The sequence below is a fragment of the Leucopleurus acutus genome (assembly GCF_964270905.1).
Source record: "Leucopleurus acutus genome assembly, chromosome: 19".
Lineage (NCBI taxonomy): Eukaryota > Metazoa > Chordata > Mammalia > Artiodactyla > Delphinidae > Leucopleurus > Leucopleurus acutus.
In genome coordinates this window covers 12,029,507-12,047,540 of record NC_139161.1, presented here as the reverse complement: position 1 = coordinate 12,047,540, position 18,034 = coordinate 12,029,507, and the positions used below count along the sequence as shown (strand labels likewise).

The following is an 18,034-nucleotide window of genomic DNA, read 5'->3' as shown; positions in this document are numbered from 1 at the left end:
CTTGGCAGTGCAGGGAGACCCTGGCACCCTCCCTCTGGGGAAAAGATGTCCCAGAAGAGATTGTCCCAAAGGCCACACATCTGCCCAGGACCAAAGCTTCCCCCTGACTGTTCCCTTAAGTCAAGGCCAGTCTCACTGTTTGAGTGCCTGCTGTGTGTGTCAGGTGCTGACCAATAAGACAAGGGGGGCCTGCTGCTCCCACATGTGCCCTGGGTCTGGGGTCTGGAGGAAGCCAGCAGGTGGCTCTAAAGTGAAGAATCACACGTCACAGCCTGGGAGGAGGCACAGGAGTCCAGACGAGCTTTGCGGTGGGCTTTGCGCCACCCCGTGAAAAACACACTGGGTTTCAGCAGGCAGGAATGTGAGCCTTGGTCCCAACCACCAAAAGCCAGATGTGGGGAAGTGGGGCAGAGCCACACGGGCCTGAGAAGGGGTGTGATGCGGGAAGAAAGCTATGAGGTCTCTGGTGTTCTGCAGGGACTGACACCTGGGGAACCCCCTGCAAGTGTGAGCACAGACCTGAGCAGAGCAGGCCAGAAGGAGCCGGCAGCTGGTGGTGAGGATGCTAGAGGTCCAAAAGGACCTCTTTCTTGGCCTCAGAGGCAAGTCTTTGTGATTTAGTACAATAAAAGTTGAGAGCTTGGGCTTCTCTGGTGGCGCAGTGGTTGAGAGTCCGCCTGCCGATGCAGGGGACACGGGTTCATGCCCCTGTCTGGGAAAATCCCAGATGCCGCGGAGCAGCTAGGCCCATGAGCCATGGCCGTTGAGCCTGCGCATCCGGAGCCCGTGCTCCGCAACGGGAGAGGCAACAACAACAAAAAGTTGAGGGCTTTAGAAGTCTTGCCCTGGGCATATTAAGGCCCTGTAGGTTCAGAGGGAAGCTACTGGAGTCTGGCAGGGAGAGCTGCTGACACCTTGATGTCCCCTGGCTTTGGGGGCCTCCTGGGTTGGCCTCCATCATTCATTCAGTGGCACTGAATCCCCTTGAGGACCCAGCAGCCCTCACTCATCCCTCTTTCAGCTCACCTGATTTCTACTGACCTGCCTGGCAGGGTAGGTCACCCTTCCTGGCTTTACACTTGAGAAGGTAAATCAACGTAGAAATTGGATCCCTTCAATTTCCCTTCTTCCTTTCGTCACCTCTTTCTCTGGGAATTTTGAACAGCAGTGAGAACTCCTTACAGAAAGTGCAGGAGCAGACATGGACCAGTGACCTGAGTTCCAGGCAGATGTTGATGAAACAGGAAAGGAAAGGTGCAATTCCTACATCAACTATTAATTCAACAGATGTTTACCCCACACTCACCCTGAGCCGGACTCGTTCCAGGAACCGCCTGAGTCCTTGTCACTCATGTGAGCTCTCGGGATGTTGCGTGAAGACAGACCACTACACAGAGGATCTTGGAGGCGGCCTTGAGAAGACCTAAGTTTTGAATCCTGGACAAGCCCTTCACCTACAGGAGCGTATGGGTCTCCTGTGTGCCAGGCCACTGTTCCTGGCAGGGATGAGACCCGCTCCAGTTACGGAGGCAGTGCATGCAGTCTGACAGACGGCATCAGAAACACCATGAGAATCTTCTCCATAATGCGTGGGGACCTCCGCACCTGCACCCTGGACACGTGGCCTTTGAAACGTCTACGCAGAAGGCTCAGGAGAGCATTTGGGCAGGATCACCAGGCCCCGCCTCGAAGGGGGCGTGGCCGGTCGGGAGCGCACTCCCGGGCCAGTCCCGCGAGACCTCACCCACCAGGCGCGGCTTGCGTTGCCCGGGCGACGGCGCCCGGGCGCGCAGGCGCAGTGCGGGCGTGCCCCGCCCCCCGCCGCCGCCGCCGCCGCGCCTTCCCCTTTAAGCCCCAGCCGGTCGCGTCGCCGCTTCATGAATGGAGCCCACGTGACCAAACATCATGTGACGTCTGTGGAGCGGCGGCGGCGGCGGCGGCGGCGGAGGATCCGGAGCCCCAAGCCTGGTCCGGCCCGGCCTTCCCAGTGCGCTCGGCCCGGCCCGCGCAGGCGGCGAGCTCCCACTCTGGGCCCGGAGCCCCCGCGCGGCCAGCCCCGCGCGGCCTCGGAGCGCCCGCCCCGCCCCGCCCCGGCCTCGGCCCGCCGGGCCCGCAGTGTGGTGGGTGAGTGCGGCGGCGGCCGGGCCGAGGCCGGGGCCGGGGGCCAGGGCCGAGCGGGGGGCGTGCGGGTGCTCCGATCCGGGGGCGGGTGCTCGCGGGGCCGCTGCTCCTTCCGGCGGCCTGTGGCGGCGTGGTCCGGGTGCTCCGGGCTTTGGGTCTGCCCTGTGCCCTGCTGGCGGCCCATGCCTCGATTTCCCCACCGGTCCGGAGCGGCTCCTGGTCCCTCCGCCGTGGGTGCTGGGGTGGGCGCGCGGGCCCGCAGGGGCGGGGTGGGGCGTGCGCTGGTCTTGCTCGGTGAAGCCGGGGAGTCCTGGAGGGAGGGACGGCCGGGGTGGCGGGAGGAAAGGGTGGGGTCGAGCAGGGCGCCCAGGGCTCCGTGGAAGAGCTCGGCGGCCCCAGCCTGAGCTGCTGATTCATCAGGTGTCTGTGTCAACGCCTCCCAGGCGCGGGGTCCTCGGCTGGCTAGGGGGAGGAAGCGGCACGTGGAGGGGGGGCTGGGAAGACCCTGCCCGCTCCGGCTTCGCTCCGTCACACGCTTGCCAGAGCCCAGAAGGAGACTTGCTGAGTCATCAGCATGAGGTCACTCGATGCTCGTCCTGATGCCTGGGGGGATTAGAGCTAGGGGCCTGAGAGGCCGGGAAACAGGGGTAAGAGGGAAACCGTGGGGAGTGAGAAGGGGCCAGGCCCTGGGCTGGGGCGCCTGCTTAAGTTTGGGTGATGTGGGAGTTTAGGGTAGGGTGGGTGAGGAGTAAATGCAGAAGTCTTGGTGCAGGTTATCCCGGGGTAGAGGGTGAAGCCCCTGGCCTGTTCATCCCCTCCCAGGCAGGCTCTTCTCAGGCTGCTGGTCCCTGACCCGCCTCTGGGATAGCTCCCCAAACTGGGAAATAGTTCTGAGTGAGAAGAGGGGAGGAGCTTAGGGGGGCCGTGCTTGCGGGCTGGGAAGTAGGCTTTCCCTATGACTGGTCTGTTTGGCCAGGCTGGGAAGTCTCCCGGTGGGAAGAGGCCGAGGCAGTGGGTGAAGGAGGGGTGCCTGTACTAGAGTCCTGGGTGACAGTGGACAGGGCAGAGGGCGAGTAGGCGCAGCTCTACCAGGAAATTGCAAATGAGAGGAGGCAGCAGGACTTAGACTCTGATCAGGGGAGCGAGGTGTCTGGTGAGCAGGCTGTGGCTCTCTTCGCAGCCTGGCCTTGGGGTCCGGGTTGAGGCTGCGGGTGGTGGTAACTTTGAGGGCGCCCAGCAGGTGGACTGGTGTGGATGGCATGGGTTGAAGAATCCCAATCACCCCAAAGTTGTTCCACTTGAGGTTGGGGCGCAGTATTGTGCAGGTTAGCAAAGAACGTAGCCCTGATGGGTGTCAGGCCAGGTGGTAGGGACTCCTGGGGAGTGACAGCCTCAGGGTGGTGTGGCTTGAGCCACTTTTCCTGGGTGTATGAATGGTTCCTGGTCTTCAGGGGTGGGGGAGTGTTTCGTCTAGACCAGAGCTGACCATTCTTGCCCATGCGTTCATGGCTAGGTAAGGCTGACCTTGTAGTTTGTCCTCAGACATTCCCTGCCGCTGCCCTCTCCCCCATCCCTGAGCTTATAGATGCCAGATGTCTTAACACTTCAGCTGATCTTTTGGCTGGAATTTTATGCCCCAGGAAAATGCAGATTCCTGGAGGGATGTTTTTTCAAATCTTCTCAGCTACTTATGCTTTGGTGGAAATTAAGTTTTAGACTTTTTTCAGAGGGCTTCTGGAGGAGGTGGGTCTAAAGGGCAGGGTGGGAGTGTAGCGTGCTAGGTGGGGGCTCCAGAGTGACCAAGGCCACACCTGCCTTGGCTTGGGAGGTTTGGCCACTGGGGTTTGCAGGACAGGAGAAGGAACAGGGGCGGGCTGGCCTCTTGTCTACTGTCCATGCCCTGGAGTTTGGGCCCAGGGGAAGGGGATGGAGTTCTTTCCCCTTTCTGGCTGGCTCTCACCTTGAGTGGGTGGCCCTGGGTACCTTGGTGGATCAGTGCTCTTGGGACCACCCATGCCTTCTCCACAAAATGTGCTCAGCCTCAGGGGGAGCAGAGGCGGGAGGAGGGCTGAGGGTTCTTGATCCAGTCTCTGGGATCCCCTCCCTCTGGTTTCTAGAGGTGCCCTGAGCCATCAATCCCAGCCCATGCCCAAAAGCTGTCTCTGTCCCATCAGTGTGTGTCCCCAGGTAGTGGAGACAAGGCCAGGAGGCTGGATGCATGGGCTTTGCTGAGACCCACCCCTCCCCCACCCGAGCACAAGCACACCTTTGATTAGGAGGCGATTGGCTTCACTTGTGCTGAGTTCAGGGCTTCTGTGGAGGGTGAAATCTGCCGAGGAGGCACTTTTCAGCTCCCAGCCGCCACGCTCGGCACTTTTCTGTGTGATCTCTTCAGGAAGTCACCGTGTGCTCAGCATTCGTGGGGTGGAGGGAGGATGGCGGGTGGGAAAAGCTGGTGCCAGGGCTTTTCCTTTGGACTGACAGTGGCAGGACCAGTGCAGTGACGCTGTACCTGGACCTGAGGTTGGGGGAGCTCCTCCAGCTCTGCCTTGAGGACTTGACTCCCGGGGTAGGCGTGGGGCCCTGAGGACCTTCTGGCCTCCAGCTCCTCTGCCCCATCCTCTGCTCTGGAAGAACATTGGGGCCGGAGCCTCGGGGCATGGCTGTGGGGAGGCGTCTCTGGCCCCCTTGCCTGCAGCCTCGCATCCTGATGCAGGGCTGGGTGAGGAGGGGTCTCTACCCTGAGTGAGTGTTTGCCTCCACCTCCCCAGCCATACTTTAGTGACCTGATAGGGCTGAGAAGACCCCGCAGCCCCAAATTGCCTGAGTGCTTGTAGCTTCTCCAGGAGGGCACCACAGTGCTTGTTAGGCCTCCGTTTACCTCCCTGCATCTAACCTGGAAGGTCATGGAGGGAGTGCGGGGGGGGGCAGAGGGGGTCCAGCTGAGCCAGGAATCCCGGGACTAGGTGGGTAAAAATGTCCTTGGCAGGGCTGCGGAAAAGATGACCAAGTGGGTGGGGGGGGGCCTCTGGTTTTTGTTCCTTGCCCTGTGGGTGCGGACCCTGAGCAGGGAGCCAGAGAGTAGTCAGTGGCCAGAGAGGGCTGAGCAGGCCGCTGGGGGGTCGATTGTGGGCACTCTTGTGAAATACCCGGGATGGGGTGGGGCAGAGTACAAGAGGCTGCAACCCAAAGCCACAGGATGGTTACTCCATCAGCAGCAGAGGTGGACAGAGAGGGCCAAGGGGCCTGGGGCCCGGCTTCTCCGGCTAGAGTGTCTGCCACCAGTAGGTTTGGGGAACTCCCACCAGTGTTAAAGACAGAGTCAGAGCTGGTTGGACAGCTCCGTTTGCTGCTCTTCAAAGTGAGCCGTCTGGGAGAATTGGCGCTCTCCTGCATCCTCTCCTCTGCCCGAGTCCCCAGTGGGGACGCCCAGTGAGCCTTCATGGGAGCAGGGCTTTGCCCCAGGCCAGCTTAGGGGAGGTAGAGCCCTAGAGGACACGCTCACAGGGGCGCTGGCCCTGGCCCTCACCTGCTGCTGGCCAGGCTGGCCTTCGTCGCCCCAGCAGCTTGCTGCTGCCCGTCCCCTGGAGCTGTGTTGGCTGGCGGCCTTGGGGAGTGCCAGGCTGGTGAGAGAGCGGGAGCGATGTGCTGAGTCAGCATGACTCGCCAGGAACAGCCGTGCTCTGGGGCGCACTGGGGTTATTTTTAAAGCTCCCGGCTTCCTTCTAGGCTGGCCCCTCCCTCATCCTTCTAATCTCTCCCCTGGCCCCTTTTCTTGCCTCTGCCTCCCTAATAGCCCTTCAGTTCCCCTTCCCCCATCAGACCCTCCTGGTCTCCCACCTGGTTCCCTAGGGGCAGGGGGACAGGGAGCAGCCCAGCTTGGGAGAGGCGAGGCTGAAGGGCGGTCCTTGAGGCCAGGTATCAGGGGAATGGGCGGGCAAGGGGTGAGGCTGGGGACTGGGTGCCTTCCCCTGAGTGGGCAGAGGGTGTAAGGGGGCTCAGGGCTCTGTGTGGACTGGGGAGGGAAAGGGTCTCCAGGGTCCTGACCTACGCTCCCTGTCTCACAGAGTGCCTGCTTGCTGTGCCCTCGGGTTATGACGACCCCCAATAAAGGAAACAAGGCCTTGAAGGTGAGCAGATAGGGTGGGCAGTGTCTCAGGGCTGGGGTGGCACAGGGGCAGACTGCCCCCACTTGGCCTGTGACCTCGTGCGCTATGCCCTCCCCAGGTGAAGCGGGAGCCGGGAGAGAATGGCACCAGCCTGACAGATGAGGAGCTGGTGACCATGTCAGTGCGGGAGCTGAACCAGCACCTGCGGGGCCTGTCCAAGGAGGAGATCATCCAGCTGAAGCAGCGCCGGCGCACGCTCAAGAACCGCGGCTATGCCGCCAGCTGCCGCGTGAAGCGGGTGACCCAGAAGGAGGAGCTGGAGAAGCAGAAGGCAGAGCTGCAGCAGGAGGTGGAGAAGCTGGCCTCGGAGAACGCCAGCATGAAGCTGGAGCTCGATGCCCTGCGCTCCAAGTACGAGGCCCTGCAGAACTTCGCCAGGACCGTGGCCCGAAGCCCTGTGGCGCCAGCTCGGGGTCCCCTTGCTGCTGGCTTGGGGCCCCTCGTCCCTGGCAAGGTGGCCGCCACCAGCGTCATCACGATAGTAAAGTCCAAGACGGACGCCCGGTCGTAGGGATGCGCTTGCCCAGGCGGGTCTGCAAGGGGCCAGTAGGCGCATGGCAAATTCAGCAGCCCTGTCCCCTTCTCCCTCCCTCCTCTTTCTCCTCTTCTCTTCTTTTCCTCCTCTCCTACCTCCTCCCTTCCCTGCAAAGCACAACCTGCACCCCAGGGGCGCCGGGCTGAGCCCCTTTGATCTCGTCAGTTGTCATCGTGTGTTTTGTACGTTGGGATTGGTCAGTTTGGTGGTGACGTGGGGTCGCCCCCGCCCCCTTTGTCCCACGAGCAGGTGGGCTTGGAGTCCAGAGTCGGCCTGTGGGAGTGAACAGAGAGAAAGATTGACCGGGTGCTCTGGGGCACATGTGTCCCTGAGCAGGGAGGGCTGCAGGGCAGGAGAGAGGCTGTTCTTGCAGAATGGCCCACAGGCTCTGACAGCCGCCAGGCTAGCGGGAGGCCGGGAGGCCGGGCAGTTCACTCTCAGCTCGGCCTGCAGGCATAGGTAGGCACTGCTCTGCAGAGTAGGCTGTCCCTGAGGGCCCTGGACAGGCGGGCCACTGGTCTGGCGCTGGGGGGATGGGGTGTCGTGTGGCTGTGGGCCGGGGGCCTTGGCACTCACACCTGACGTGTTGCACTGAACAAGACCAAATCACTGGTTGTGAGCGTACGTGAAGGGTGTGTCCAGTGTCCTGCGATGGGTCCCGTGTCACTGTTTACATGACCTATTTGTGTGGTTACATAGCCCTTTATTTAAAAGAGAGAAGTTCCTTTTACGAAGTTATTAAATTATATGTTTAAAAGCTAAAGAAAAAAAAGCTGCAGAGTATTTATAAAACTGTCTTTTTAAAAAAAAAAAAGCGAGAACATTTGACCGTATAAACAGAAAAGGGAAGAAAGTATAATAGAAACTTTGCTACTTTAAAAAAAGAAAAAAAAATCCTTTCTTGTAAACTTACAGACAAGTCTTTGTGGCTGTTGAAGTTTAGTTTTTATATACACAGAGTTATCAGACGTTATTTATAAAACTTAGTTTAAAAAAAGACAAAAAAAAAGCCAAGCCGTGAGCGACCAGAAGGCGCGTCCTGACGTCCTCTTTGCTATCTCTTTTGCAATTGTACCGAAAGTGACTTACTCCTTTGCCCTTCCTGCTTCCGTCTCTTGCCGGTGCCGTGGTGTTGTCTGTGCCTGGTGAGGTCTTGTGCAGCGTCACGTGCTGGTGCTTCTGGTGACCTTTGACCTGTGGGTGTCACTTCTTGTGTCTGTTCTCCCGTGTTTGTTTTTTGGATTTGGTTGTGGTTTTGCTTCTGCTGGCTTGTCAGGCCTGGGCTGTAGTGCCAGGCTGTGCCTGCTCCAGTGGAGCTTGGGTGTCTGTGCCTCCAGCCCAGCCTCTTCTGCTTTGGCACCCACCCTGAGCCCCCGGGGGGTCAGATGCAGGGCTCTGCCACACCCCTCTACTGACCCTTGGTTTCGCATGTGTGTCTCAGGCTTGGGCTGATCCAGTGGCAGGGTAGGTGAAACTGGGGGTCATCCTGGGCCCCCCTCCCGCCCCCTCACTACTTCCTTGCCCACCATCTCTGGCCCTGGGTGGGGGCTTGCAGGGACCACAAGGAGTCACTGTGGGTGCCCGCCAGGCCAGGGCCAAGCTGCCCCCGACTGTCTTCCTTCTGGCCTCCAGTCAATGTGTTTGGGCTCCAGTCACCAATCTGGGGTTTGTTCTGGTGGGTTTTGTGTGGGCCTCAGCAGGGGAACCCCAGGGGCCCGCGGCCCACTCATCCCAGAACTGTTTCCATGCTGCGGGACGGTGCTTCCCAGGCAGAACCAGGTGGTTTCGGGGCCCACCTGGGGCAGCCCCTTCTCCTTGCCTGAGGGCCTGGGGGTCTCCACCAGTGCCAGACAAGGGCTACGGTCTCCAGGGCCAGGTCCTGTCCCCCCTCTCCCCCTGAACATGCTGGCAGCTCTTGGCTATGGGCCTTCTTTCAACTCCCTTTGGGGTCTGTGTCTTCCAGGGATCCACTGCTTGGCTTGTGGAGGTGCTTCCCCGGGGCTGAGCCCACCTCCCCGTCCTGGCCACTCGGTGAGGCAGCCAAGTCTCCCAGACTTGGCTCAGGCAGCTGCTCGTAGGCATGTGATGGGGCTGCCTGTGGAGCCTGCTCCCCAAGAGGCTACTGCCCTGGCTCTGGCCGTGTGGGGCTTGGCTACTCCTTGGAGTTGCTGGTTGGCTTCTCTGGGGGTCCTGAACCCCTGAAAAGGCACAGACAAGTGAGCTAATGAAAAGAAAAACAATGCGGCCAGGCAGGGTTTAACCTTGTGGACAGCAGAATCTTCATCCCAGAGTTTACAGTGTGCCTGTGGGATAGGAGGGGGGATGTGCTGTCAACTTCTGTTGTCTTGATGGGCTGATCTTGGCCCTAGATATTCAGAGACATTCCTGGCTGTACCCAGGTTGGCCTGCAATGGAGATTTTGACCATTGACTCTGAATCACTTAGTGGCTTCCTTTGCCTCCCTGCAGTCTGGCTTTGTCCACCTAAGGTCCAGACGAGAGTAGTTGATGTTTCTTGTAGCAGCAAGTTGGAATCACATCATAAGAATCCCTAAAGAGAGATCATGCCCTGTCCTGGACAGGGGGAGGGACAGGCTCCCCATGTCCAAGTACGGTTCCCACTTTCATCCTGGCTGGGAGGTGGTCCTCCATCTCTGTGCACCCCTGCCATGCTGTAGACCTAGAGAGAGGAGGGCTTGAGGGTGAGCATGTGCTGAACAGAAATTGCAGGTCCTTGGTTTGGCTTACAGACGCTTCTGGAGTTAGTGAAGCTGTGCTTCCTTTCGAGGTTTTTGGATTTGGAGCAACTGTCCCTTGGGTCTGGGGGAGCATCCTGCTCCCATCAAGCCAGTCTCTCTGGGGCTGCTGTGCCCCTTCTCCCCTTCACTTTGGTTATTGACAGTAGATCCTGTGTCCACATATGACTGTTTGGCGTCTTTCTGATTCTCGTTAATTCGTTTTTCCTACTGTGAGCGTGTTGTGTTCTCTCTCCTCAACTTTTTGACACAGCGAATTGAGGGCTTTGGCCGAGGCCAAGTCTCCCAAACTTGTCCGCTAAGTAAACCATAATGTGCACCTTCCTTCACACCTTGCCCACATCCTCCCTATCCCAACATGGACACTCAGATTTCAGAGGAGAACCCTTTGAGAACAGGTCAGCTCCTGCCCAGAGTATGGCCCCGGGGAGCCCTCCCCATGGCTCTTGGCTGCTGCTCCAGGTGGCACTGCGTTTGTGCAGGTGAGAAGTTGTGGCTGCTTTGTGGTGTGCTGGTTTCTGCCGGGTGCCAGGCCTCCCTGGAGGCTTTTCTACTCTTGGTCCAGGCTTCAGGTCTGGGCATAACCCTGATCAGCAGCAGCAGCCTTGATGGTCGGTGGCTGGGCCCGCGGCTCTGATCAGCTGCAGCCTGCTTTGGGATGGGTGGTCGAGCCCCATCTTGTCCCTGCGACTTCCCTCTCTGGGGTGGCCGGTTGGCCAAAGCTTCCGTCCACAGCTGGGAAGCCACAGCCTGCAACACTGTTTCCGCTCTAGGATCTTCTAAGTTACTTTTTTAGGCTGTGGTTTGGTGAAAGGAACCAACACATTAACGATTTTTTTCCCCAGAAGCCACTGAATAATTCTTGCTGGCCGGTTTTCGCCTTCCTTTTGGCTGTCTGGTTTTGAAGCAGATGGGAAGAGGCAGGGGTGTGCCCTCGAGACTGATGGCTTGTCCTGCTCTGGCCTTTGTGTCCTGAGCATGTGCTGTACCTGTTGGACCAGTCGCACACATTTCCACCCCACTCTGCAGCAGCAGCCTTGGTACGTGGGTGTCCCTTCAGTCTGAGCTAGAGTGTAGGAGAGCTTGTCCCCGATGACCTGTGAAGGGGGACCCCTCTAACAGCCTCATGTCCCAGCCCCGCCCTTCCCCACATCCCCTCAATCTGAAGCCTTTAACCAAACGGGAGTGGGTACAGAAAGCCTTCTCCTGGCATCTTAGGGTAGCAGGACAAGGGCTGTCCAGTGTGTCCAGCTCTGCTGCTCTCCTGGCGCTGAGAAGTGGGCGGAGCAGAGTTGATCAGACCCTGCCTGCCCTGCCTAGGGCTGAAGACAGGAGGTGGGGTGGGTACGCTGGGATCTGCCGGGGTGGGCGGGGGTTGTTGAAGATCCAGGTGGGGAGGGGCCCCACTGGAGCACTCTGGCTGACCTGGGTGGCGTCGGCCTCGCGCCCTCCCTACCCTGTGCAGTATTTATTGCTAAATTATTGTCCAGGAGGGGCGGCACTGGGCCGGGCCCCGGGTATTTATTGCTGTACATAGTGTATGTTTGTGATATATAAGGTTTTCTTTATTTTGTATATGATCAATAAACACCTTTTAAAGAGACTGGCAGGTGCTTCCTTGGGGCGACGCAAGGGCGGGGCGGAAGGGCGGGGCGGGGCTCGCGCGCATGTGTCGGCGCGCGGCCTGCCGGGAGGCGGAAGCGGAAGCGCGAGTCTCCCCGGGAGAGATGGCCGCCGGGGGTCTGAGCCGGTTGGAACGCAAGGCGGCGGAGCGGGTCCGGAGGCTGCGGGAGGAGCAGCAGAGGGAGCGCCTCCGCCAGGTACGGCGTTGCCCGCCCCGCGCCGCGCCCCCAGTCCGCGCCGCCCTCACCGCCTGCCCCGCGCCCGCAGGTGTCGCGCATCCTGAGGAAGGCGGTGGCTGAGCGCAGCGCGGAGGAGGGCCGGCTCCTGGCCGAGAGCGAAGACCTGGTGACCGAGCTGCAGGGCCGGAGCAGGCGGCGCGAGGGCCTGAAGCGGCGGCAGGAGGAGGCGAGCCCGGGGTGCGGGCGGGCCGGGCGGGGGCGCGGGCGAGCCGGGGCCGGCTCACGACCGGCTTCGGCGTCTCGGCAGGTGTGCGACGACCCGGAGGAGCTGCGGAGGAAAGTCCGGGAGCTGGCTAGCGCCGTCCGCAACGCCAAGCACCTGGTCGTCTACACGGGCGCGGGGATCAGCACGGTAAGGGGACAAGGCAGGGACGGCCGCGCCCCGGGTCGGCTCCCAGGTTGTGCGAAACACGGACCGCCGGGGGCGGGCGTGGGGCGCCCCCTTCTGGGTGTCGGACCCCAGCACCGAGCACCGTCTTCTGTTAAGCAACAGTACCGATTCGCAAAAGCTCGACTTAAAAGCACCTCCTGAGGGTCTTTCTTTTCTTAGAGAAACTCAGAACGACTCTATTTGGAACTTCGCAAAATAGATAAACATTCTTAAATGCTTGGATTTTGTATTGTACCTAGTTAGAGACAGGAAAGGAAGAGGGATAAAAACGGGATGTAATAGTTTGGTGCTTGTCCTAAGATTATATATTGGCAGAGCTAAACCCCAAACTGTCTGCTGATTCCCCATTCGTTGTGTCCCCTGAATGTTGAAGTAAGGTAAGTGGAATGCAAGGCAGTATGCATTAGAGTGCACCAGGTAAGGAAGAGAAATGCTTTGGCTTTTGATAAGTTTTATCAGGAAGCTACCTGGGTGGTAGAATGTGACTAGCTTTGACAGTGTGGATAGCACGTTGTTAAATTGCTGGGTGCAAGTTGAGTGTGACCTACATGTAGGTCCAGCAGAGGTGAATAGCAAGGATTTCTGTGGAGAGGTCTGTAGGTGACGATAATAAACCATATAAACGAATGACTGTAACGTGAAGCTGGCTGTGCTAGGCTGCTAGAGTAGAAATCCAGATACGCCTTCTGTGGTCTCTGAGAGCTGGGAAACCCATCTGGTTATTTTTTTATGAGAGGTGGCATTGAGTCTGGGCCTTGAAGGGTGGGTAGGATTTTATAGATACTTATGAAGTAAGACACTCCATACAGGGATGACTGAAGAAGCCCAGTAGCGAGAATGCGTGAGGTATGTTAACTGCTTTAACTTATCAACACCTGGAGCCCTGGCACATGTGACCTCTTGTCATTATGTAAAAGCAGTAATGCCATCTGTTAAAGAACTGTAAGCAGCTACTAAAGCCACTTGCTGTTCATTAATTTGCTCTGTTACTGTTTGAGGTTCCCTTTTTCCATGTGGGTCAGACCCACTGGTCAGGTGGGCATTTTTCTGAGCTTTAGCAACAGGGAAGAGACAGGGCTCCCTACAAGGGAGGTCACTCACACCTCAGGAAGCACAGGGCACCTTGATCCTGGCACACTATCTGTTTTCTTCTCTCGGGGTGGCTCTGTTTCACTGGATTGGGAACTTGGGAAACGCAGTAATGTTTATCTCATTGAAGAGGTTGGTCTGTGTGGAGGTAGGCCAGGAAACACTTACAGCATCAGGATGTGAGAACGTGGAGGGAGGCATGCAGTGAGCCTAACCAGTCCTCCCTCTCAGTATGAGGACAGACGTGGCCACAGAGCCCAGGCTGTACTACATGCTAGAGAGTCTCCCAGGGCGGGCAGGGCTCCTTGGAGCCTAGAAGGATGAGCTGGACCAGGTTTGGGTGCAGGGGTCCTGGCAGAGGGAAGGAGCCACAGGGGGTGAACTCCATCTGGGAGGACAGGTTAGACTAGGAAATGCTCAGCCTGAGGAACGAATTGAGGCCAGTCTGTGGGCCAGCACTTCTCAAAGTGCTGGGAGAAATTATTGGGAATTCTGCCAGTGCCTACAGTGATGTCTTTTCACTGGGCTTATCTCCTTTCTGAACCTGCAGGCAGCTTCTATCCCAGATTACCGGGGTCCTAATGGAGTGTGGACGCTGCTTCAGAAAGGAAGAAGCATTAGGTAAGCAGCCTAGCACAGCCTTTCCACCTAGTTAAGCAGAGACCTGACCTTGAAGCTCTCCTCACCTTCATTTCCCTTCTACCTGGCAGTGCTGCTGACCTGAGTGAGGCCGAGCCAACCCTCACCCACATGAGCATCACCTGCTTACACGAGCAGAAGCTGGTAAGAGCCCAGGGTGGCTGGTGTACGGCCATCCTTCGGTATCCCCCTTGGATTCCAAAAGCTGAGGGTGCTCAAGTCCCTTGGATAAAATGGCGTAGTGTTCGTATATAACCTGCACACCTCCCCCCATACTTTATTGTTTACTTACTTATTTATTTTTAAAATAAATTTATTTTATTTTTGGCTGCGTTGGGTCTTCGTTGCTGCGAGCGGGCTTTTCTCTAGTTGCGACAACCAGGGGCTACTCTTCGTCGCGGTGCGCGGGCTTCTCACCGTGGTGGCTTCTCTTGTTGCGGAGTTCAGGCTCAGAAGTTGTGGCGCACAGGCTTAGTGGCTCCACGGCATGTGGGATCTTCCCGGACCAGGGCTCGAACCCACGTCCCCTGCATTGGCAGGTGGATTCTTAACCACTCGCCACCAGGGAAGTCCTCCCCACCCCCATACTTTAAATCATCTCTGAATTACTTGTAATACCTAATAAAATGTCAGTACCACTTAAACAGATATAAATACAATGTAAATGCTACACAGGTACTTGCCAGCGTGTGGCAAATTCAAGTTTAGCCTTTTGGAACTTTCTGGATTTTTTTTTTTCCCGGAATATTTTTGATATTTGGTTGGTTGAATCTGCGGATGTAGAACCGTCAGATACGGAGGGCTGATTGTACTCACTGGGTCCACGGCGAGGACCGGGAGGGCCACTCTGGTGCCCAGGTGACAACTGCATCCTACTTCCATCAGCCAGTGGACCCTGTGATGAGTGCCCACCAAGCAGTTTAGATTCCTGGTTTGAGCCTACCTCTACTCCTCCTGTGTTTCCTCTCCAAGAGTAGAGAGCAGCCTCTCTGCTGAATCATCACATAGAGGGTCCACACAGGCCCAGAGCTCGTGAGGGTAGCCCCTTCCCCTTGTGTTTCTCTTGCATTTTTCCCACAGACCTCAGGAGCCACCTAGATACAGGGGAGGCTAGTAGGAAACCTCTGGAGATCCTCTGCTAAGCACCTGCAACCGAGTGGGGAAGGGGTCGAGCCTCCTGGGCCTTCAAGGACCTGAAGCATGATGACCCAAGAGAGCATCAGTTTGGGCCCCAAGCTCCTTTCCAGCCAAGAGGGGGCGGTGCAAACATTTGCCCTCCTGGGGGCTCCTAGGGCTTCTGAGTCTTTGGGGGTGGGCCCAGGGCCCTCCCCACCGGAGCCTCCTGAGTCCTACTGGGACCAGCCTGCTGCCCTGGGTTTGCCTTCGATGCTTTGTGCAGGGTCGGAGTTGCCTCTGGCTTGGGGGCTCTGGGGTGGGCGGGCTCGGTATGGTTTCACTCCTGAGTCCTGCTTCCCCCCTTCCTCCTGCTGACTGCCACTGTCGCCCTTCCAGGTGCAGCACGTGGTGTCTCAGAACTGTGACGGGCTCCACCTGCGGAGCGGGCTGCCTCGCACAGCCATGTCGGAGCTCCACGGGAACATGTATATCGAAGTGAGCGGTCCCTCTGGGACTCGGGGGACTGGGCAGGCCAGTGGCTCCTGCTCACAGGGCCCTACTCTCCTCAGGTCTGCACAGCCTGCACTCCCAACAGGGAGTATGTGCGGGTGTTTGATGTGACGGAGCGCACCGCCCTGCACCGACACCAGACCGGCCGCACCTGCCACAAGTGCGGGGCCCAGCTCCGGGACACCATCGTGCACTTTGGGGAGAGGGGGACATTGGGACAGCCTCTGAACTGGGAGGCGGCCACCCAGGCTGCCAGCAGAGCAGACACAATCCTGTGCTTAGGCTCCAGCTTAAAGGTATGCGAATGGCACTGTGGATGGGAACGGGTGAGCCTTCCCGCAGCTGGCCAGCTCAGCCTTAGACCCCAGCTTCCTGTAGCCTCCTTCCCTGGTGTGTGTGTGTGTGTGTGTGTGTGTGTGTGTGTGTGTGTGTGTGTGTGGTCTGTCTGTCCATCCGTCCATTCCCGCAGGTTCTAAAGAAGTATCCACACCTCTGGTGCATGACCAAGCCCCCCAGCCGGCGGCCCAAGCTCTACATTGTGAACTTGCAGGTAACTCAGGTGCTCAGAGGTGCCTCCCTACACCTGGGCCTTAGGAGAGCCAGCAGTCCCTGGGACATTTATGTCCCACACTAATGCACCACGAGGTCTGGCTGAATAGGGGCCAAGGCCAGCAGGCCATTGGGAAGGAGTGAGGTGCTGTCCTCACTTACCTTTTCCTGTCCCCAGTGGACCCCGAAGGATGACTGGGCTGCCCTGAAGCTGCACGGAAAGTGTGATGACGTCATGCGGCTCCTCATGGATGAGCTGGGCCTGGAGATCCCCCGCTACAGCAGGTGAGGGGGCACAGACACATCCCCCACTTCCCTGCCCCTGTGTGGATGGGTTGTATCTGTTGTCTTTTGTGAGCTGAGTGTAGAGAAAGCTCTGAGCTGCGGCAGATGGCATCTGAGGCGTGACTGCAGTGTGGTGGCCTCTGCAGGGACCAGCCCCAGCATTGGCTGAGGTGTCCTGGCTGGCGTGATTCCTGCGGGGAGAGGGAATCTGCCAGGGCACACCTGGATGTCCCCCTTCACCTCAGGCAGCCTGGACGGGAAGGTGCCTTGAAGGGATGTGCTCTCAGCAACTCTGCTCGTCAGGATCTGGGTGCACTGGCTTGGGGAGCTGGAATACTTTGGGGAAGCTTAAACAGATTGTGCCTGAATACAGAATTTGTGATAATTGAGATGTGGTGTGTGTATTGAGTGAAAAGTTTACACTTTCTTTCTCTGTGAATTTTCAGGGTCTTATAGGGGAAATCAATAACTTCTTTTAATCAAAGGGTTGGAGAATTAAGGATCCCTTCACCTTCTGGGCCTGGCAATTCTTGTATGTTATGTTTGTGGTGTTCTGTAATGTGGGCCTGTTGTGTACTGTACTTTTTTTTTTTTTTTCACATTAACTTAGCTCATTTTCTTTATCAGTGCTTATCTGTATATTAAGTTTATGATATGTGGTTCTACATCTCAGACACATGATCTCTTCACGGTGTAGTGTTTAGGCTGCGCCTCCCTAGTCAGCTTCCCTCCCATCAAGTCCTGCAGTCTGGGAAGGGGAAGAGGGTCTGGTCTACCTGTCCCTGGCCGTACAAGTGAAAGGTGGGGCCCAGAGTTGGCTAGTGACTCACCCCTCCTGGGGCTACTGCCGCCCTACCCCATGTGTGCACAGCCCCCTCAATCACCGACGAGGACTGAGTTCTGCAGAGGCTGGGCTAGTCTGGGTGCTAGCCTTTGAGTTACTTGCGGAGCTTACCCCTCTCGCAGATGTTGTGGAGCTACCACTGAGCAAAGCCCAGCCATGGTTAAGACGTGGGAGGGACGCAGGGTGACCTCAGTCAGCTTTCCCGTCCTGGGGCGGGTTGTGATTGTGAGGGGCTCCCAGGCACGCCTGACCCAGCTTTCCCTTTGCGTAGGTGGCAGGACCCCATCTTCTCGCTGGCCACTCCCCTGCGTGCGGGTGAAGAAGGCAGCCACAGTCGCAAGTCGCTGTGCAGAAGTCGAGAAGAACCTGGGCCTGGGGACCGGGGTGCACCACTTAGCTCAGCCCCTGTCCTGGGCGGCTGGTTTGGCAGGGGCTGCACCAAGCGCACAAAAAGGAAGAAAGTAACATAACCTGTTGCATGACCGAGAACAATGATGGCACTTTGCAAATGACCAGGACTCTTCTTCTTCAGGGGCAAGTGGCACTGTTAAGGCCAGGACTGCCCCTGGAATTCTCTGGGGGTGACATTTTCACCCTGACATATTTAGCCATTTGTCATTGTGGAAAGCTCCCTTGCACTGCTGTGGTTGCCCCCCTGCATGGGCCTAATGATGGAAGACACCTCGCCCAAGCAGCCTCTTCTAAAGAGGTGGCAGCCACACCCTCTGTGAAAACAGGACTCGTGTTATTTCACACTTGGCCGCAAAGAGGAAGCACACGGCTGCCTTACCTCATTCACTAGGCTAGTCTCAGGGGCCTCAACTCTATTTCTACCACTTCTTACTAAAAATGTTAAGTTTATAGAAGCCTTTTTCTGTATTGGGTATGCTGCAAAGGAGTGGTTTTTGAGCCTTGGCTCTCAGCAGGCCTTTTTATTGTTATTAAACATCTCTGCACTGTCTTCCTCGTGTCACCGAGTGACTGCCTTTCTGAAGCGGTGGGTGGGAGCGGGCGCCTGGTGAGACTCCTGGAGGGGCGGATGCGCCCCACGTGGTCCTGCCCCAACCGCCGCTCCAGGTGGGAGCTGAGGGCTGGTGGGCGCAGGCTATTGGCCGGGAGCGGAGGGGCGGGGCCCGGCCCGGGCGGGGCTCGCCATTGGCCTCGCGAGG

At 58.0% G+C, this 18,034-nt stretch overlaps 2 protein-coding genes across 3 annotated transcripts; both read left to right on the top strand.

Annotated features, from left to right (window-relative positions):
- The first annotated feature begins 2,068 nt into the window (after positions 1 to 2,068).
- On the top strand, positions 2,069 to 8,937 carry MAFG (MAF bZIP transcription factor G). 2 transcript variants are annotated; one of them, XM_082860440.1, is made up of 3 exons: positions 2,069 to 2,124; positions 6,189 to 6,251; positions 6,349 to 8,937. In XM_082860440.1, exons 2-3 carry the CDS (start codon positions 6,216 to 6,218, stop codon positions 6,799 to 6,801), a joined length of 489 nt encoding a protein of 162 aa, XP_082716566.1. In that variant the 5' UTR covers positions 2,069 to 2,124; positions 6,189 to 6,215; the 3' UTR covers positions 6,802 to 8,937. The 2 variants fall into 2 exon arrangements, with proteins under 2 accessions (XP_082716566.1, XP_082716565.1); XM_082860439.1 differs by lacking the exon at positions 2,069 to 2,124 and adding an exon at positions 3,577 to 3,634.
- Positions 8,938 to 11,307: 2,370 nt separating this feature from the next.
- On the top strand, positions 11,308 to 17,826 carry SIRT7 (sirtuin 7; the record flags this gene model as incomplete). Its single annotated transcript, XM_082860422.1, has 10 exons — positions 11,308 to 11,400; positions 11,471 to 11,608; positions 11,690 to 11,794; positions 13,473 to 13,543; positions 13,633 to 13,705; positions 15,074 to 15,172; positions 15,247 to 15,483; positions 15,657 to 15,737; positions 15,915 to 16,021; positions 17,137 to 17,826. The coding sequence occupies 10 exons, from the start codon at positions 11,308 to 11,310 to the stop codon at positions 17,333 to 17,335; spliced, it is 1,203 nt and encodes a 400-aa protein (XP_082716548.1). The 3' UTR covers positions 17,336 to 17,826.
- Positions 17,827 to 18,034: the final 208 nt, after the last annotated feature.

Excerpts from the sequence above, each read along its gene's own strand:
- MAFG (XM_082860440.1), top strand. The coding sequence starts at position 6,216 with ATGACGACCCCCAATAAAGGAAACAAGGCCTTGAAG. Across the intron at positions 6,252-6,348 it reads AAGGAAACAAGGCCTTGAAG|GTGAAGCGGGAGCCGGGAGA; the intron begins GTGAGCAGATAG and ends TGCCCTCCCCAG.